Source organism: Octodon degus, unplaced genomic scaffold (assembly GCF_000260255.1).
Source record: "Octodon degus isolate 3935 unplaced genomic scaffold, OctDeg1.0 scaffold00007, whole genome shotgun sequence".
Lineage (NCBI taxonomy): Eukaryota > Metazoa > Chordata > Mammalia > Rodentia > Octodontidae > Octodon > Octodon degus.
Genome location: NW_004524583.1, coordinates 21,693,742 through 21,715,255, shown reverse-complemented (window position 1 = coordinate 21,715,255; position 21,514 = coordinate 21,693,742). Strand labels below are relative to the sequence as shown.

General features: G+C 48.3%; 1 protein-coding gene and 1 pseudogene across 1 annotated transcript in view; both read left to right on the top strand.

The window, feature by feature from the left end:
* Positions 1 to 21,514, top strand: part of Prkch (protein kinase C eta) — a 207,347-nt gene that overhangs the window by 147,040 nt on the left and 38,793 nt on the right. The window contains exon 10 of the mRNA XM_004624806.3: positions 3,777 to 3,931. Within this exon, the coding sequence (XP_004624863.1) occupies positions 3,777 to 3,931 (155 nt within the window). The remainder of the gene's footprint in view (positions 1 to 3,776; positions 3,932 to 21,514) is intronic.
* Positions 19,372 to 19,601, top strand: LOC101578030 (annotated as a pseudogene).

The following is a 21,514-nucleotide window of genomic DNA, read 5'->3' as shown; positions in this document are numbered from 1 at the left end:
TTCACTGAATGGGAAAGGTTTCCTGGAGGTTGGTAGAATTAGTTCCAAAGGGGTCCAATTTCCAGGGAGAGATCTGTTTTCATGGCCCATGTTGTTTTGTCATATGTGGCTTGTCTTTTTTAAGCCAAACCCCAGAGCCACCACCTGTCTTACCTCAGGCATTGGGCTCAGAATTCTGATGGAGACAGTAGGTGAGTGGTCATGGTTATTAATAGGAACCGAGGCCCTGCAGGTTCCACAGTGGGTGACCTGGGATGGGGTCAAGGAAAACACCCTCGTTAGCATTTTGCTTTTTCTACAAGCACTTGGTTATGAAAATGGCATTTAGATGGCCATGAGGGAGACCTCGCACTCGGCCTTGGCCCTGGTACATCATCTCCCACTGCAGCCCCTGCACGCTGCCTGGCACCTCATGCTTCCCCTGGTCCGTCTTCTTAACACCCCCTCCGTCACCCCTGCTCCAGGTGACCTTGGTGTCTTCCTCTTCTAGATGGAATTGGCTCTTCTTGGGAGCTACTTCCTCTTTCCAAGCTCTTCTGGCACCCTGCCAGGCCCCTGTGACACCCTCAGAAGCCCTCCACTGCCCTTGTCCTGCTGCAACAAGGCTCTCTGTGTTTACAAGCAGGAGAAGGCACTCCACTTTAAGGTACAAGACCCCCACCAGGCCTGGCGTACAGTGTGTGCTCAGTCCACAGAAGGTGCTGTGGAGCCCGTGTGGCAGAGCTTGGGTCCTCAGGCTCCTGGGAACCCAGCCAGAGCCAGATTATTCTCTTTGGATGCCATTGCAGCAAGCCTGACATCCGGGTACTTCAGGCAGCAGAAGGACCTGTAAGAGAGAAGGGTGGGCTTCTTGTGCACCGTAGCATATGAGGCTGCTGTCTAATTTCCATTGCTTGAATAACTACTCTCAGAGGTAGCTTTTATAACTGCATTCCCCCAATATCTTGTCTTCTGTTTTTTTCAGATCAAGGTAAGGAAAATGTGGAGGAAGCACATGTGATGTTAGTTTGCTTCTGATAGTAAGAAAAACCTTGAGGGATACTGAAAAGAATAAAGAGATCAGTGTCACCCCAGATTCCACATCCAGTGCCAGATTCTGTACGCTAATGCTGATTTCTGCCACTGTGTAAGGCCGTGTGTGTTGTGTGCATATCTGTGTGCCTTGGGCTGCAATTGTGGTCATTCTGTACATTCACATTTATGACTTTTTTAACTGAAAATATCTGCACCAAGCCACACAACCGTGGGAACACTGCTGCTTCTTGCACGTCCGTTCAGAGGACTCGGTAACCCACTTGACACAGCTTTTCTGCAGCTGGACCACTGCCCCCACCCCTTGACAAGTGGGTTCTCGTTTCTAAACACCGGTGACCATTGTCGTTTATCTCCTCCTCTACATCAGTAATCTTGGAGAGATTACTGACAGATCTTTTCCCCTCCTGCAGCAGACTTTAAAGTGACTGGGATGAGGGTTTCCCGAGAGCAAAACACGTTTTGCTAGTTAATATGTGCGCTTTTGTTTTTCTCCCTTTTGGCTTTACTTGAGGTCTTTGACAGGACAGACCGTTACTTTTATTCAAGTATCCATCGTGTCTTACCCAGCTTGTTTCCCCTTCCTGCCTGGTCTAGGGCTTGATTGTAGCCCTAGGGCTATGAATTGTGCCCTCCCTAAAAGGTGGATAGGGGCTCAGGAAGGACCCGAGGGTGACTGAAGTGTATTGTCCCTTGTCCCCTCGCTGTGCAGCAGAGGAGAAAGTGCCAGATCCTGTATGTTAACTGGGCCCGAGACATGAGAAGGAGTGAGACTGGGGGTGGCATTTGTTCCCCCAGATCTGGAGGTTAGCCTGGGGTCTAGCTTTTTCAGGGTTAGACTTGAAAAAGATTGTGTGCGCACGCATGCACGCACAGACCCTTATCTCTTTGGTGCCTGCTACCTTAGAAACTCTTGCCAAGGACAGTAATTTTGGGAGCCCAGGGATGGCCGCTCACCTATTGACCCAGTTTAGTTGTAACCAGTTGTTGAGAGCAGTTCAACTGGGAATTCACGTGGTTGCCAGTCGTACCTATGAGGAGGCTCACAGCCTGGCTGACAGGACTGTGTCAGGCTGACCCGCTTGCCGAGGGACACTCCTGGGTGGCTTTCCCCCTCAGTCGTGCTCTGTTCCCCTGCAGCCACTGCCACTCCAGACGAATACCACGTCAGCACAGAAACTTCCTGTACAGATGGCTCTTGGGAGGTGCCAGCAACACGTGCCTGGCCTGGCCCGCCCTTGGCTGGCCTGCTCCTGCCACTGAGGCTTCCCGTGGAGAGAGCTGCCCAGCATTAGCATTGCTCACAGGAGCCCTCCCCACCCCCTCTGCGTCTCTCTTGCCGCCACACTCCAGCGAGGGCCCCCAGGCAGAGGGCTCCCTGTACTTACCTGGCCTGAGGAGTTAGTTGTATTATCAGTTGTGGTTTTTGTTTTTGTGAATCTTGGTATTCTCCCCCCAACCTTAAGTTCATGTTTCTTGTTAATAGAGGAAGATGTAGTTGGTAAGTGTGGAAAGCTGTTTCCCTTCTGATGACAGTATTACTTAAAATAGAGGCCCAGAGGTCACAGGTTGCCCTGCTTTCCGATAGCGATCAGCATGGTTGCCCTGCCTGTGTAGCTGGAGCTGAGCTGCAGCACACGACTGCCCGCCATTGTGCACCATTGGTGTGGGGATGCGCACATGCAGCACACAGCATGTACACGGTTGAATACCGTTTCCCCATGTAAAAACCTCTGTGCTCCTCCCCTAGAGAGACCATCGATGGCCCTGGAGGGGTGGCGCCCAGCCATGGGCCTTGACTCACAGGTCCCTTGCTCAGGAACCTCCTCCAGCCCTCTCAGGACCAGGTGTTGCTGCATCCCTCACTTTTCCTGCACAGTATCGATCAGAATGTACAGATTTGCTTGTTCCTGTAACTTGGTGGTGGCGTTTGTTATATCCTGTGTTTCTTGTACCAGGCTTTTTATGGGTAGAAATATATCCGTTTTGTATCTGGGCCTTTGTCTCTTCCCAGTTCCTCCTCCCTGTTGACTTCCTGGGGACTTCATAAATGGTCCTGGCAGGGAGTACAGACACCTCTCCGTGTTAAGAGAACTTTGCACCAAACCTTTTATGTCGTGTGGTCCTGCTTTAGCTGCAACTTACGCTTTGAGGTCACCCCACAGCACCTTTTCTGCCGCTGGCGTGGAGCCTAGGATGTTGCTCTGGCAGCTGTTTCGAGAGTCTGGCTCACCTGCGCGTGAGTGCGTCTCTTGTGAAGACGGCCTCCGGCTCACTTTCCGCTCCCACTCCTGAGGGGCCACGGGCCTTCCCAGCGTGGGGGCTGTCAGAGATGGCCGTCGCACTCTGACTACTGATTAGCTAAGGGGTTTTTGCCCTTCTCTGTTCTCTGCCTGTTGGTGTCCTCCCCTTGCTGTAGGTCGCCTCACCTGCACATACGAAGGCATTTGCTTTTGGACTCAGGCTGCTGTCTTCCTTTACTTTCTATTAAGGAGCCTGGCCCGGCCCCAGAGGTGCTTGGTGCCCTCTTCTTTGTGACTGATGGGAAAGTTCAAGGCGATTTGGAATTACAGGGATCCTGAAGTCACCTTTCCAAAGCTTCCCCAGACCCGTCTCTGCTCCCTGACCAGTGATAGGACGGCCCCTCAACTCCCTCCAGCAAAGCCCTCCTTCCCGGGCCTCAGCCCAAGGCAACACCGCTCTGCCTGAGCCCTAGCTAATCGCTGCTCTGTGTTTGCACCCAGGATCGCCTGTTTTTTGTGATGGAGTTCGTGAATGGAGGCGATTTGATGTTCCACATCCAGAAGTCCCGCCGCTTCGATGAGGCCCGGGCCCGTTTCTATGCTGCAGAGATCATCTCGGCGCTCATGTTCCTGCACGAGAAGGGCATCATCTACCGGTGAGCCTGGGGCCTGCTTCCCCTCCTCCGACTCATCCCCACCCTTCCATCTCTGCTGATAATCAGCTGCAGTCTTTTGAGCACTAAGTCCACAAAGGTCTAAGTGAGCTTCAGAATACATGCATGGCCCAGTGACAGACCCTGCCTTGAAGGTAAAACTGCCCAGTTAGGCATTGATAAAGTAGACAGAGAGGCTCCGAAGGGATTATGTGTGTGTTGATTCCGCCAGGGCTTGCTAAAGGCTTGTTGTAACCAAGCCCTGCACAGCACCAATCACAGCATCGTAGTCCTTTTTCCATTTTAACATTTCAAGTGCTTTGGTCCGCACAAATCCATCCCATTTGCATAATCCGTGCTCAGCTGGACAGTGTGGCGCACTGTTGCCCTGGGTCCCTGGGTGCCGTGGCCATGCCGCTGCCCACGGGAGCAGGGCCTTGCTTGAGTCTCTCTCTCGCTTGGAGCCCCTCCCAGACAGCATCTGATTCGACCTCATGACTCGCAGGCTGTGGTCATGGTGTGCCATACCTTGAACACACTCAGATCCGACTAGTGACAGAAACTCATGCGCATCCAGTGAAATTTTAGGAGGGTGAGAGGTGAAATAATGAGCATTGGATTGTTTTCTGCGTGTTGTCCATATCTTTCTGGTCTTTTTGTTTCGTTGTTGACAGCTTTCACACTGAGCCACCTGCCCAGTCCTTTTTAGGTTTTTTTTTTTTTTAATTTCAAAACAGGACCTGGCTAAGTTGTTCGGGCTCGGTTCAAACTTGTAATCCATCTGCCTCAGCCTCCCAGAATGCTGGTGTTAAGCATGAACCACTAAACCTGACTTCCTGTTCTCTAAATCACATCACAGGGCAATTACCACCTATACTCTTTTCTTTCTCTTGTGATGCAGTTGTATTCCTTTGACAAAAGTTCTTTTACATTTGCTACATTTTAAGTCCTGATTAAAATGTGTTGCTGTTTAGCCTTGCTAAGTTCTGCTCCTTTTATGAGCTTATCGAACTTTAAGGGCCGGCCAAGTAGCTCAGTGGATTAAAGCACCTGCAACCAGGAGCAGGGGCCAAGGGTTCTATCCCAGGCCTGCTGAGCCAGCCCCGCCCCCAGGGCATGCTGAAGCAGCAATTGAGGCTGGGCATGGTGGTACATTCCTGAATCCCAGCTCTTGGGAGGCTGTAAATAGGCAAATCACTATGAGTCTGATCTAGTAGTGAGACCCTGAACACCCTATAGACCCTTCCCTTAAAAAAAAAAAAAAAAAGACATTATCAAAGTGTAAGAAAACTTTAGAAGCTAAATATTTTGGGCTGGGGAAGTAGCTCAGTAGAATAAGCACTTGCTTGGCAAGTGCAAGGTCCTGAGTTCAATACCCAATACCACCAAAAAAAAGATGAATATTTATAAATACTCTGCAAGTCAATGCAGGAAAGAGGTAGTGAAGCTGGTAAGATGATACTAGAAAAAAAAGAGAGGGGCTGGTGAGATGGCTCAGTGGTCTAAAGCACCTACTTAGAACAAGCTTAGCAAAGCACAGGGACCGTGGTTCAATCCCCCAGCACCACATGCCAGCCAGCCCCGCCCCCTGGTGGGCTGAGCTGGCCACACACACACACACAAATAAATAAATTAATTAATTTTTTAAAAAAGAAAAAAGAAAAAAAAGAGAATACCAAGGAACTATAACAGGTGCCCCACAAGGCAGAACCCCCAAATCTTAGCTGGATGTAGCCCTGCAGTCACAGACCCAGGGCTGTGAGGTACAGAGGGGTACAGAGGAGGGCTGGGAGAAAGGGAGCTCCCCAGGCTGTGTGCCAGGCCTGTGAAGCTGCAGAGGAAGTATCTGCTTGCAGATCATGGTGGTTGGCTCACTAAGTCAAGGGGCTGCCACAAGTGACTTCAGGTGTCCGTGCGTCTTCCTGCATAGGCTGTGGTGGGCTCCTGATGGTTCTGTCGAAGGCTTTCCCCTCTCTCCACTCTCTATCCAGCATGTCCTCTGGGGTGGGGTTAAGCAGTTGGAAGTCTTCACCCATAGTGGTGGTCTGCTCAGAGCAGTAGGTCCGCTGTGTGTTTGCCTCTCTGTGGCTTCTCCGTTCTCTACTTACCCAGAAAAGAGCTTCTCCGCATTACATTTTTAAGAACAATGACTTCCCTTCTTGGCAGGGACTTCTGCTATAAATCAACATAATAACATTATCAACAACAAGAGCTCACCCAGGCACTTATTACAGTACCAACATTTGCCTCAATTTCTCCCATAATCCTCTTAACAGTGTTATTATAGAACAACAACATTATTCACTTTGTTCAGATGGGTAATTAAGGCTTAGAAAGGCTTCATTAATAACCAGGCTGCGATCTGGAACCCTGTGAGGCCCGAATACAAACCATGCCTTTAACCACCAAGAAGCCCTGGCTTCTCGGTAGAGACTTGAAGGTGGATTCCAGTGCGGGGAGCTGGCTTGTTATTCCCCTCTCAGGGGAAGGACAGCTTGAACTCAGGCACACCAGGCAGCATGGGGGCAACAGCCAGGCCTGCCTCAGGCTCCTTGGCCACTTAGGGCTTTAGGAAAGCACTGCGCTCGCCTGGCCAAGGCAGCAAGCTCGCTCTCTCCTGTGCACATCGCTTCATCTGGGTTCCTGGTGGCGTTTGTCTCATGATACAGAGTGTGGCCGTAACTGCCGCAATCCTGGCGAAGCGGTATCCGCCCATGCCTGGAGGTTTTCTTTCAGTTCATGGTATCTGTGGTTCAATTCTGAGAAGTGATTTTAATGTACTTTTGGGCTTGAATCCATGTTCAGGCTCCAACTGATATGACGACTTTGAAGTGAGCACATTTAATTGGGATAGATTCAAATGCTATTTTTTTTGGTCTTGGGGATTTATTATACTGGATAGCTTAATTTCACTCAGGCTGCTGCTGGAGCAGAATCTTACGGGTAAGGCCTTGAAAGCCAGGTCCTTGCAGCTCATGCACAGTTGAGGGCGCATTTGGGTGAGGATGTGAACGGTTCCGGAGCCCAGTGGGAAGCCTGCGAGCAGCCGGAAGCCTCAGGTACTGTGCGAGGCCCCTGTCCAATCTCTAGAGAGGCTGCTGGCCCGTTCAGGTAGAGTGCCCGCCTTGGGTGTGGTAGTAAGTGCCTTTCTGGCAAGTTACAAAGCTGCACCATCTGCAAGTCCTCATTAAGTGGGACCTTAGAGGGCAGAGCCATTGGTGCCTCCCGATACGTATTACTTGTCTCTCCAGTGACTGAGCCGTGTGGGAAGAGACAGGCCAGCCACACCTGTGTGCTTCTCGGCGTGTGTTGGGACCCCGGCTCTCAGACGCATTCACTTATGTTCTGTGGATGAACTCAAGCTCTGGCCTTAGGAGATACAGTAGAAGGCTCTGGATCTTTGCCTTTGGTTGGAGAAATTCTGGAAACTACTATAGCCAGAGGTCAAGGAGGGCAGCTAAAAGAGGGCAGTGGAGCAGCTGCTTTGGCTCCAGAAGAGCCTGCCCATCCGCGTGTCCTGGCTTTGTTGGCCGACTGGGAGCTCAGACGTTGCTCATGCATACTTTCCATACGGTATAGGCTTTTCCCCATAATCATGCCCTGCAGAAAAGTTGAGGAAACAAAGGGGCATGCAGCCCGTTTCCAGCATCGCCAAGCACCATTTCTATCCCACGTTATAGTTTATGTTAAAGAATTCACCCATCACTAGTGTTTCAGTTCCAGACTCCTGAGCCCCCCAGTGCAATTTGACTTGCCGTTTGATGGCGCATGGAATGTATCTAAGATATGTGGGGTACAGAAGAGCTCACAGGAGAGTTTAAAGTTTGGTTCCTGCTTCTCGCGTTCCATTGAGTGCCTGGGCACGCTTTCCAGCACGTGGGTCTGGCCACCTGGGGTGCGCATGTGGTCGTCACGATCCGTGCACCTACTGTGGTATTCCTGGACTCCATTTTCTAGATGTGGAACAGCCCAGACAGCAAGAGTCACCCCACAGAGGCTGACTGCCAGGCAGGACACACTGTCTTCTGCTTACATAGCACAGTAACTTAAGAGAAAATCACCCTTGATTTCTGCTCCAATTGCAAAATCTCTGTCATCTCTATCTCTATCTCTGTCTCTTCTCTCCCCCTCCCTTTCTTTCATTTGGAAAGACTAACCGTGACCCCCCAAAGTAAGATCTGTTAAGCAGGCTCTGAACCCCCTGGTGGAACTATGTGAACACACCCATCCCTGACCTCATCTGCCTTGTTTCTCAAGGGTGCACGAAGGGCCTGGGCTGCCTCCCGGGCTCCAGAAACCTGCATGATATGAACTGAGCTGGGTATGGCTTTGCTGCTGTTCCCTGGTGAGGCCGCTTCTGTGAGTGGGACATCCCTGGCTTAGTGTTCACAGGGGCTCTGTTTCCCAGTGCTCACAAGGACTCTGTTTCTTCAGTGTTGGCACAGTGATGGATGCGACGTCTCTGAGTCAGTCCCCTGCAGCTCTACCCTTCTGGAGCACTCCCACAGGTCCTGTCTTGGCCTCAGTGTTTCTCAGCCGGCTTTCATACTCGCCAAGTAGCTCTCATTTGAGCCTGGAACTTTAGAGTCTGACCGTGGCGTCACTAGATACAACTCCGTTTCTTAGTTATGTCTCTTCTAGCTGTGCTAGTGAGAGCATTTTTCTTGTTAGGTTGAGACAATAGTCAGATTGAGCGGCTCTGCTCTTCCTTGCCATCCAGTCCCATCATGCCTTCTGTTCCAAGAAGCAGGCTGCTCTTGCTTGATCTGCCTGCTGAGAAGGCAGCTACACATTGTCGTTTGTTGTTTTCATCGGCCCTGTTTATTCAGGATATGCCAGTCACATGGAATGTTCAGAACATGAGTAACTTTTGCATTGTATTTTCGGCTGTGAGCCCTCCCCTGGCACAGGTGCCAGAACTTGGAACATTTTAGTCACGTTCCTGTCTCTTCCTGTCATGCTTTGCCCTGCCCAGGAGTGGCCTTGGATTCAGTAATCACTGTTCTGTCACCAGAAAGTAATCACCGTCCCTGACTACTTCTTTAAGGATGTGAGGGAGAGCTCAGAGGCTTCTGGCTTAAAGGAGTTGCTTGACATTTCCTGCAGTGCAGTCTCCCCTGTCCTGCAGAGGGGCTCTCAGGTGCTTCTGTTCCCCTTGCAGTCCTTGGAGACCATTTAACAGGGACTTACTGAGCAGCATCTCTCCACCAGTGACATGGGGAGCAAAGGCAGAAATACTCCGGGTGGGTCTGACCTCCTGAAGGAAACCATAGTAGTCAGGTACACGCACCAGTAAAAATGGCAGATCCAGCCTCTGCTGCAGAGAAGTGAAATGCAGTGCCCTGGTAGAGACCATGACAGAGGGCAAGGTGGAGGATTGCCCTAAGCAAGTGGCTCCTGGGCTGTGGTCGCTGGCAAGGAGGAGGAGAGATCGTCAGGACTGAAGGGGTGACAAATGCATATGCCCAGTGGCCAGAAGAAGCACGGAGAGTTCAAGGGCTTCTGCGTGGCTGGAGTCAGGGAGGCCAGTCTTCCCCAGTTGACATCCCATTATCTTAGCGTCTTCACAGTCATCTGAAGACCTCAAGGCTCAATCCTTGGAAATAAGTTCCCTAAAAGTTGGGTGAGCCTGGTGCTGTTGCCACTTCCTGGAGGACTGACCCATCCCCAGTGAGTCCCTCGTGTCCCAGTCCTGTGCTTATCCTCAGCAACAGAGAATCAGAGCCCAGCAAGATTCCCGAGCTCACCTAGGGCCAAGCGCTCTTTTACGGACAGGGAATTCAAGTCTGAAACTCCCAACCAGTAAATTGCTTCTCATGGGGGATGCTCTGTTAGAATAGTTCATCAGCAATTTGTTGTTTGTCCCCAGGGAAAAATGTGCTTAGAAAATCTTCTTTTAATCATCCACTTACTGCTGGTTAGAAGACTTAGTCAGGCATTTGGGGGTGTTTAACTGTCGGATCCAGCTGGGACCAGAACACCCTGACCCGGCTACTGCTCCGTGCCAAGCATGGCATTGTGCGGTGTCACAAACCTACGGACTACCTTCTGCCTTTTGAGGCCTTTTCTTTGGAGTGAGAGGGTGGCCCATCCGCACGTAATGGAAGACTGGCTCTACCCTTTCAGTGTATCCAGGGCATTCGGGAGCACAGCGAATGGCCTTTCAGTGTGAGCTATGTAGGCACACTTCCTGGAGGAGGTGGCAGCCGAACTGAATGGGAGAAGCTGAAAGCTGAACAAAAGTAGGGAGAGAGTTGAGGTGGGGCTGTGAGACTGAGCAAACAGGAAAGCACGAGCGCTTCTGGGGACCGCGTGGTGAGGTGGAGACCTGTGTGAGTGTTAGTAGCAGTAGAGTTCAGATATTGAGGTTCTGTGGAAAACCTGACTGGAAAGGGAGTGGAGGTGACGCAGCGGATGGTTATTATTCCTACGACATTTGAATTGTGCGTCCCTTAGGATTTGGCACCATTGACTGCCACAGGAAATGCAGAAATAACAGTGGACCGTAGGTAGAAACAGCTCTCTCTCACGTAAGAAGTCTGGAGGCAGCAGCGAAAGCTCCAGGGAATCATGTGGAACGTAGATTTCTGTAATTTTTGTTTTGTTACCTTCCTGGTCACCCCCTGGTCAAAAATGGATGGTGAAGCTCCAGGAACACCTCTGAATCACAGTTCTGGGCAGTAAGGAAGGCTGAAGGATAGTCCTGCCAAATCATACAGCTTCCTGGAAGGCACCTGCCTGAAAGTTTACATATTACGTACTACAGAATTGACTCTACCCGGCATTATGTATGGGCTAAATGTGACTGTAGTGAAAGCGAGAAAATTGAGTCCTAAGGGTGACCGAGCTCCCTCTAGAAATTAAAGTTGTATTATTAAGAAGCAGGAAAGTAGTTATATGATAGGAAATTCAGGCTGTCAGGCAGAGGTTTCCCGCCTGGGAGTTTGGGCTTCCCGTAGCTGGTACAGGAAGCTGCGAAGGCTTGTCAGCAGGCTGGGCCTAAGTGGATTTATGTCATATGTGTACACAGAAATCATGGCACATGTGGACGTGTGTGTGGTGGGGCAGCCAGGGGTTCAGTCGGAGGCAATTGCAGTGTCCCAGCTAAGAAGATAATGAGGACTTGCGCTCACACAGTGAGAAAGGCCTTTGTGTAGGAGACAGTAATGAGTAAAATAGACAGAACTACTGACTGGATGAAGGACAAACCAGGAGCCATTCCCAGGAGTTTATCTGGAAGATTGAAAAGAGATCATGGGCTAGGAGAGATCCTGAACCTTACAGAGATACGGGCTGAAGATGAGCACGTTTAGAAATACTATATGCCAGGTACGCCTCTCATCTGCTAGTGGAGGGGCCCACTACATTCACAGTGGGTGTAAATAGGAGGCCTGAGGAAGAGGAGGGGCTGGAGCTCAACATCTGGAGGTCCCTAGGACACAGCGGTCAGTTCAGTTCATGAGAGAACAGCAGGCCAAGGCCAAAACCCTGAAGATCCAGGCCCTGTTAGAAGTCTTCCTGCATTTGGCTCCATGATCTGAAAAGGATTGATGCAGTACATCATTTGTGAGAGGTGTCCCCCAAAACAAAATTCCAAGGAAAATATAATTGAGAGTCAAGAAATGTACTTTCTACTCAAAGAGCACTGCGTACGGGGTTCAAAAGACCCAAGAGCTAGTTCCGGGGATGGGGCAGGTCAGTGAACGCTCTTCGAGTGCCCCTCTGTGCACGGGGTTGCCGCTGCCACAGCCGCCCAGAGGGGGCTAGCAGAGCTGAAACCTGGGGTTGGCTCTTGGAGCGACCAGGTCAGGATAGGAGGTTCTCCTTTATGCAGATGCTGTCGGCTGATTTGGGTTTTCGTGACAGCACAAGCTTGGGCTGAAATTATCTTTAAGGTGCTCTTTTGGGGATGAGAATTTCTTCAGAGAAATACACATTTCAGCTTACAAAGTTTAATCCTTTGAAGGCCAATCTCTATAGTAAGCCCAGTATGTGTGCTTCTTGTTCAAATCAAATTATTTTATTCGTGTTTTAGCAATGTTTTGAAATTATAAGAGATTAATATCCTTACATATATTTAGTATAAATTTTGATTTAGCATGAATTTTTATTATTTAGTTATTTTGGTACTGGGGATTGAACTCAGGACCTTGCACTTGCCAGGCAGGTGCTTATGCCGTTGAGCTATCTCCCTGGCCCTCTACGCATAAATTGTTGCTTCTTTTGTGCTTAGCATAAGCTCATAGACAGCTTGTGAAGCTTGAAGACTTTCAGTTTAAGTTATAACTGTCTATAATTTTAGAAGGAAGCAGTTGAACTCATTGTAAGTTTACTTCTTTGAGTGTTAAAACAAATGTTTGGTGTGTTATTTAAGGGGAGTCGAGAGCCTTGTCAGATCATTAGTGAATAGCCCGGAGACTTAATTCCAGTAATGAAATTTCTCTAGGGACCCAACTTACTAAGAGAAAAAAGTCTTCAGCATGAGAACACTTTGATTGTGCTTTTGTACTTTGTGTATTAAATCAGAATCCCAAGGCTGGCGTGGCTTGCTAGTGCTTGGCCTTTTGCATCAGACCATGGTTGTTTGGAAGTAATTGATAAATGTGTTAATGAGTGTCCTTGGCTAATGACATCAGGTGGCTGGGTTTGCTCTTCCTCTCAGCCAGTTGAGCAGACAACCTGTTTCTTCATTACACAATCTCGAATTTATTTGCTAAGCAATAAAAGTACATTCAGTTGAGCTTTATGTATTAGATAGCACCATATGTCAAAAGTGATTGAATTGTATAGTTAGTTCAGTGACTGTTTATGAGACACCTACCCAACAATGACCTTTATGTTAGACTTCTGAATAATGGAAGAGCGACCGCCTTGCCCCAAGCCTGAGGTGTCTGTTCACTTTCCTAACAGATATTTGCCGAGGACCTGCTGCGTGCCAGGTGCTGCCCAGAGCTCTGGAAAAGTACAGGAAATAGAAGAGACAAAGCGCCCTACTCTCAGGGAGCTTTAAGTCCAGCACAAGTAGTCACATTTTTTAAGAAAGAATAAATATATACTCATGAAGGGAAAATGAATTTGGGGGAGTTATTTTATGTGGAAGATTTACTGATGGGGGCCTTTGGGCAGATAGGCAGAGGCTTAAGGGCTCAGGAGCTGCCCCATGAGCACGAATGGAAGAAAGGGCATTCTCAGCAGAGCCCTGGGGAGGTGGGAGAGCCCAGCCTGTCCTGTCTGTGCAGGAGGAACCAAAGAGCAAGGGCTGGAGAATGCAGCTGCCTGCTGGGAGGACCCCGAGTTCTCTCAGTTTGATTCCATAATAATATTGAATCTTAATCCTTATGTCTGAGTACTTCTCTTGTAAAGGCTTTTTTTTTTCTTTTGTAAGACTTGTATTATATCTATTTAGTTTTCATTTTGCAATATAAGGTGAGAGGTGACCTCAGTATTTTGCAGGTAGGGATACTTGAGCCAGTTAAGTAAGTTGTTCAAGGCCACATAGCCTGGGGTGGAACTCTGCAACCGAGCAACTGACCTCTGTGATAGTCCCTGGCTGCCCCCTCCCTGCCCCATCCTTGCCCTCGCAGCTGCGTTGGGCCTCTACTGAGAAGCTTTCCCTGGGCTGCAAACGCTTGCTGGGTGAGGCGCCCTTTCAGTGTCCCTTGACGTCCTCTCCTGCCCTCCCTCAGCATGTTCAAGGGGCTGTGCCCTTTAGCCCCTGGCCACCTCGAGAGGACAGGGGCTGTGGCTGTCCTGGGCAGAGCAACAGGATGCTAGGCGTTGGGAGACATTCTTGGAATTGGCCACAGTCTCAGACCCTGCGCTGCTGCCTGCTCTGAGATGACAGCGCAGGGCTGAGAATGTTTCACGTGTGCACCGTGCACCGTGCGCCGCTTGGCACAGCGCTCTGTGTTAAACCCTCCGCCTGTGTAGCCACATCTGCTCCTCCCCACTCTCCTGGAGCTGACCCCCAGCCAGGAGGAGTTGCCTGTTCCTGGGCCTTGGGCGGTTGGAGCCCGTGATTTCCGCAGGCAGTGTTTTTTTTAGAATAAAGCCTTCTGAGAACTTTCTCTGATCAGCTGAAAGGAATGTTTGTGTGTCATCAGAGTAAGTCTCTGACTTGCAAACATTTGAGTTGTGAACTTTCACAGGGGTGCTGTACAGGACTTGTGCAACACTCGCTTTGTCGGATTATGAATGAACCTCTTTCAAATATTTTCCCAGAACAGAACTCTTATGTAAGTTGGGAGCTTATTGTAGTGTTTTTCAAATTTTAGTTCTAATTCTGTAATAATTTTTTTGTAATAATTTTTAAATTTTGGATTTTTATGATGGTAATGTAAGTAATTCACCTACTATAGAAATAATATGTTTGCTTACAGTTGTAAGTTATTTCATAGGAAAAGATTTGTTCAGCGCTGTGTCTTCAACCATTCTTTGAAAACGATCCATACTGCCCACGAATTTGAGAGGCTGTGCTATGATTTCTCTGGCACGCGGTGGCCCAGGCCCATGGGGTCTGTAGCAGATTTGGGCACTTCTTTTCTCAAAGCAATGCTGACCTCTTCCAGTTCCGTTAGCTCGGTCGTCCGTATCTGAGGAACCTCAGCAGTGATCTAATTCTAATTGGTATGTGGTCCATGCCCAACGAGGCAGTAATGTTCACTTTGACCATGCCATTTGCTGCTGCTGCTGGAAGAAGCCGTCAAGTATACATGTTCCGGTGACAGGTGTCACCCTTCCAGTTCACTTCTTGGAGGTCTTATTTATTTATTTATTTATTATTTTTTTTTATACAGGGTCTTGCTATGCAGTTCAGACTCATAGAGATCCTCCTATCTCAGCCTCCCTAGTGCTGGGATTATAGGTGTGCACCTCCATGCCCAGTTTCAAACTTCTCGTAGATCTTAAGAGCGCAGTTTGATAACTCTGACATGTACACAGCTGTGTAATCAGAATGTCTCCATCGCCCAGAAAGCTTCCTGGTACTCCTTTGAGTTACTCTCTAGCCACCCTCTCTGGCATCCAGTGACTCTTCCTGAGAGGACAGGATGTGGGTGTCCACATTGAGACTGTAGATGCTCCTGAAAGTGAAGTCACAGTTCAGCCGCGTCTTGTGAGTACGACAGGATAAGAGTTCTTCCCGTGAATTATGGAACAGTGGCTGTGGCGGAAGCAGCGTTCTGAGGAAGCCTCCTTGGTGACGGCACCATCCGCACAGGTGACACTTCCAGGATGACAGACGTCCGGTGGGCAACAGTGTGCGAGTCTGAATGTGGACAGTCTGGGCGGTTTGTACTTTACTTTTAATGCCTCTTAAGTGTACCACCTTGACTAAACCTTGTTATTTTAATAAGTAAAAATAGTATTGCAGAAAAGGATCTCATGAATGGGATGCTGTGTTTTTCAACATGATAACATCAAAAATAGGTGACCTGCTTTGGTGCCAGTCAGGTTCTGTCAAGCTCTGAGTGACTGCTCCCTGTCTGAATTCCAGTTCTGTGGAAATCCCGCAGTCACTGTCCCATACCACGGGCTGCCATGACTTGGACCGTGCTCTGATGCCTTGAACAACAGAACTGTGTTTCCATTCTAGAGGAGGCTGGCATTCTCCGGGCTGCGTGACTTGGCTCCTGGCATGCGCCCACTTCCTGCTTGCGAGGCCCTTTTTGCTCTGTCCCCATGGTGGCCTGGTCAGGGAGCTCTCTGGTGATTCTTACTGTAAGAATACAAGTCCTGTCATTGGGCCCCACCCACACAGGCTCATTTAATTATAATTGTTGCCCACAGACCCCACCTCCCAGGGTCACTAGGACTTCAGCCGCAGCTTTTGGTGAGGTGCAAGTGCTGAGAGCATAGTAGTCATCCAGCTCTCCGGTCATTTTGTGTGTTCTCTGCATCCACAAGGTGCTTTGCTGTGGCTCAGCTCCATGCACGGGGTCTGCCTGGGTTTGGTTTTGGCGCAAGGACAGCACCTGCTGGGGCTGAGCGCCTGCAGACTGACTGGCAGGATGATAGAGGGGCAGCCCAAGATGCCTCATGCTTTTGGTTCATTGAACCATGTGTGTCAGTCTCAGAGCTTTGTTTTCAGGTGTTGTGAGACCAAATCTGTCTCCTACATCCTACTATGTACATTGGACTGGAGAAATAGCTGAGCTGGAGGCAGCAGCATAGTTTATCTTTTGATATAGCATGTGTACGGAAGTAGTTTTTTTCATTAAACTTGCTAAATAAAAATACACATTGCTGCAGGGCCCTGTGACCATTTGACAGAAATACACATACAGGGTGAATTTCAGGATTCAGTTGCAAGGAGGCGGTTAGTAGCTAACACCTGAGGGGAAAAATGCCCCCCTCCTTGAAGAACCGTGTTCCTGGCAGTCTGGTTCCAGAGGTGGGTAAGTGGGGCAGACAGTGTGAAGAGGGACATAGAGTCCCTGTCCAAACCTGTCCTTTCACTGTAGAGTCCCTGTTCTAGAACATTCTTGGTACCTGCATTAAAATTTGTTTTGTCCCACTGAGAAAATTCTAGGGTGATGAGGTTGGAAGAATTCAAAATCACGTACCTTCCTCTTCCAGTGTATGCATATTTAACATCTTGCCAAGTAGACAGTTTTTCTATATTTAAACGGAAAGGAACTTGTTTCCTCCACTTCAGCAGTCTGTGGCCCTAGAATTGATTTTATTTATGTTGTCTTAAACATTCTCTCTCAGTAGCTTCCATTTATGGGTTGTGAGCTACCTTTAAGGAGTAAGCTGAAAAAATATGCTCTTCTATAAGAAGCCTTCTCAACTGAGAATTTGAAGGGAATTTGGGCCTCTTAATCTAGTTTATTTGAAAAACAAAGATATGCTGTCAGCTGTTATATGCCACTGCTCCTCCTGAATGTTTTCCAATCGCTGATTTCTGAGCATTCGGTCATCAGTCACCTGCATCATTACATTATCTTTAATTTGTTACCTTCTTCTCTTATAAAATCAACTCTGGCTTAACTAGGGGTTGGTTGACTAAATTAATATATATTGTGGTGTCCACAGTTCACATAGCACAGTGTTTAATCGCACATTGTTGATGTGGAATCTGGATCCAGAGGCTTCGTATGACATGACCCCAAACAGGGTGCTCAGAGGCTCCGTGTGTGTGGATCTCAGGTGAATTTCGTCCCTTTCTGCATTTGTGAGTGACAGGAAGACAGAGTACATGGTCACAAGTCCCCCGACCAAGGATCTCCGTGACTCTCAACGTCTGGAGCAGAGCATGGTAGTGCTTGTCACCATTTCCATCTTATTTCTAACACAGGGACAGAGCTCGTCAGGGGGGAGTTCGTGTGAGGGGAGCTAAGTGGCAGGAAGTTGGGTAAAAGAGGGGTGTCTATTTGGACTAAAAAACGTCTTTTTAATTTAATGCATAAGTTAATATGCACATGTAATCCAAATACAATTTGTAGCTACTCTCAATGATTGCAGTAAAAGTTAAACCCTCCTGAAGCATCTGACCCCAGCCCCCTAACTCTTTTTCCTTGGGGCAGCTTCTTGCCTGTCTTTCTAGATACGGGCTCTTCCTGATACATGCACTGAACTTAATGTATTTACTGTTGAAAAACACGTGATGCTGTGTCACGTGCTTGAACAACTCTAAAGACTTTTCCTAAGTCTTGAGAGACATGCAGCCTAACCCAGAAGGAAGTGTAGTGGTAAGCCACCTCTTCGTTCCTCAGAGGGGCCAGGAGGTGAGGATCCAGTGCTGTAAGGATTCTGCCATCTCCTGTTGACAGACTGTGGCGGTTTTGCAGATCATACCGCAGGCTTATAAAAGTGTAAGGCAATGACATAGAGTAGCTGGAAGAAGCTTCTACAAAGAGAAACCTGTCCCAGTACTACAGTGGAGCAGTGGCGTCCACTGTATGTCTGAGTGGATTGAAGACCAGCAGCCAGTACTGCTGCCGTGGTTGGGGGCTTCCCGCATCATCAGGAGTGGCTTGCTCACTCACCTGAGCATTTTTTAAAACTTCTGTAAGGCCTGGGACCAAATACTCTGTAGGAGGGTCCGAGGCAGCTCCTGTCCCCAAGTTTTGTGGTTGAAGCCAGAGAGAGTATGAAATCTAAACGTAAAAGTCTTGACTCTACCAGCTGAGAACTTTACTGCTCCTTTAACAAAGAAATGAGACAAGGGGCCAAGGAGATAGTTCATTAGAATAAGCATTTGCCTGGCAAGCACAAGGTCCTGAGTTCAATCCCCAGTACTTCAAAAAAAGAAAAAAGAAAAGAAATGATACTGAGTGGAGAATAAAGGAAGCAGGTGATGCCCAGTCCTGGAATGCACCCTGTAAAGAAGAGCTCTTGTCATTGTCAGCCTTTCCTGAGTGCTGAGTCATAATAAGAAGGAAAGAAAGCAGGGAGGACTTTTTTTTTTAAACTTCTTCATGAAGGATGGAATTAAGGAGGACACACTGTAGCCATGAAATTAATTTTAAAAACTAGTAAAATGTTGACAAAAGCACACTGACAATTTGGACACTGTAGGAGTGTCTGAGGAGGGGCACGCGGTGTTGGCCCGAGGACGCTGGAGCTCTGTGTGCTGTGCTGTGCTGCAGGCAGGCGGGTTCCCGCACATCTGAGGCTGAAGCTGAGCTGCTGTGGGGCCGATTTATGTGCGTGCTGCTGAGTTTTTCCTTGTAAGAATCTGATTGAGTAATTCATAAGGCTAAAGAAAAACAAAAGTGAAGTTAAAAAAAAAAAAAAGAGCGAGGCACAGTCCACCGCCTAGGCCAGGGAAGAGTAGGCTGGGGAGGCGGCCGCCAGGGGTGGAATCTGTGGGGTCTTTGTCTCTCCCAGTGCGAGTGCTCCGGGCGTTCAGGGAGCCTGAGTTGCCCTTCTGTTCCACTGCCATGTAAGAAGTAAAACTCTGTTTTCCACAGCTGATTCCTGTAAAGTATGAAGTGTATATAATCACAGGCTAGGTTCCCAGTGTTTCTTGGCATTTTAGCTTTGGCAGCAATATTGGGAAAAATTGAAGTGTTTTATGGCCAGGGAAGCTGGGTGCTGCCCAAGGAAGCAGTGTCTTCCACAGCACTTTGCTTCCCCGTGCTCTCTTCAGAGCCGTACCTGCTGTGTATATTTATGTTCTGTTTTCACAAGAAGAATTAGGAAAGTCGAGGGCTCGTGGCCACTTGAAGCAGTGTCCGAGATGTATGGCCCATGCTGCATGGTGTGTGCTTTATTTTCGGGTTCTGGGGGTGGCTCCTCAGCTTCTGCGTTTTGTGTTTTGAGTTACCTAGATCTGAAAACTTATCAGAAGCTCTAGGTACTGTCCATAGGGCTAATTTCCAAGACACAAGCTCTTACCAGAGTTCATGATGAGAGGAAGCCGATCAAGAATAAACGTGTCACCCCTGAAGATCAGAGAGCAAGGCTCAGTGGCTGGAAGGTGCTGCTGCTGAGTGAAGATGTTTCGGATCAAGGGCCTCGCACTGAAGCTGGAGCCTGAAGAGATGAAATGGAAGATGCGCGAGGATGGGATTTCCTCCGTACAGAACTTCCTCATGTATGTAGCCCCGCTGTGAGTCACTCTGTTTCTCTTGAAGAAATTGGACAGTATATGAAGATGGGGCATCCTGTGTAAACATGTGATAGAAGAACCTGGCTACAGTTTCTCCTGCCTACCTGCAAATGAATAGGCCCAAAAAGCTTGTAAGAGACTCTTCGATTGAATGGACATAAAAATTGTATTTGTCAAGAGCAAGTTGGGCTCTAAAACTATTGGAAAGTATGAAAAGATGTCTTGTGGTCATGGTGTGCCCTTATGCTGGTAGTATTCAGCCCCTAGAAAGGCTGGTGTGGTTATAAATAATCTCAGACTCCACTTTCTGTTGTAAAGTGGTCGTGTCCAAATTGTCACTGTCTTGTCAGTCATTTCTGTGTACAGTTTTACTTCTGTATAGAGTATAGTTGTGGTGAATCCCTTACAAATAGCTATGCTTACTGGGAGCCAGCACATAACCACAATGTTTAAGTGCAGATCATTTGTCTGTATTTTTAAAAAAATACCAGGAAATTTGAAAACAAAACAACAAACGTGTCCTACAGAAGAATTCAAGAAGCGACTCCAACCCTGAATAAGCTTAGAGGAACCCTATGGGGAAGAGGCAGGTGAGCCCACTGCGTGGAGGGCTGCCGGAGAGGCCCTGCTATGCTCCTGTGACCTCAAGTATCTCCTTTCACTCTAAGCGCCCCATCTTGGGCGGGACATTCAGGTTTACCCTGTGCCAGGAATCTGTATCCTACCTTCTTCCTGTTGAGATCAGAGCCCACAGGGATAAGGCATTATTACCGCATGAGTGGGACCTTCTGTAGCGGGGGAGCCCCATCATTCTCTTTTCATGAGATACTCTTTTGTAGACTGTAAATTTAAGTTTTAGTTAATAAACTATTTTAAAATTGTTTTTCTAGCATCAGTTTCTGCCTTAGTTTCTTTTTTTATTTTTATTTTTTATTTTTTGGCAGAACCAGGGATTGAACTCAGGCCCTTGAGCTTGCCAGGGAAGCACTTTTTCCACTGAGCCATCTCCCCAACCCCTCTGCCTTAGTTTCTAAAGCATCGGTGGAAATTGCCTTTCCTCTGAGTCCTGTGTTTTATTTCTTTTATGTGATGCTTAACATACATTAATCCCCTATGATCAATGGGGCATTGGCCCACCCCTCACCCCCTGCAGACCCTGGTTTCAACCCCCAGTAGACCTACCAAGTTGCCCAGCAGTCCTACTTTGGGGTGTGGTCCAGAGAGACGGAAGTCCGGATCTCGAAGAGAGGCCGGCCAGTTTGTCTTGGATGTGATTTATCCCTTCCAAAACTGAGGTTGAACCTTGGATCTTAAAGGGGTTGACTTTGAAGAGATGATGGGCTCAAAGCGGTGAGTACCATTCCCCAGGAGCCGGGTTGTGCTAACGTGAAGCCACCCCACGTGTTTTCTACTTTTGCACATAACACTTGCCTCCCTGCTTTCTTGCCCTATTACTTGCCAGGTTTGTCCATTCAGTGTTGGACTTTCAGCCTCTAGAACCAAGAGCTCAGTGTACGTTGCTCCTTTATAAGCCACCCAAGCTCAAGTAATCAAGTGGGGTGACACATCGGTATCTCCGTGTTCACTGCAGCAGAACTCACAGTTACCAAAAATAGAAACAACTTAAAAGTCCCATCGACAGAGGGATGAAGAATGTCTGCTGTGGAGTGTTACCAGGGCTTTAAAGAGAAATTCCACGATTCATGACCTTGTAGATGGGCCTGGGGGACGCTACACAGAGTGAAATAAGCCAGGTACAGGAAGATGGGGTCTAAAATGTCAATTTCAGAGGAGCAGAGAGCAGAACAGTGGATGCCAGAGAGTAGAAGGAGGGAAAAATGGGGAGTGTCGACCAAAGCTTGCGAAGTTTCAGTTCCGTAAGTTAGGTATGTTCTAGAAGCTTATTGCCTAGGATTTGACAGCTCTGTCTGGTACACTTGAAAGAATCGAGGTACATCGTTACCACAAAGAGGAAAAAAGGAAGAAATTTTTGAGGATGGTGAATAAGTTTATTTCATTGGTTATGGTGA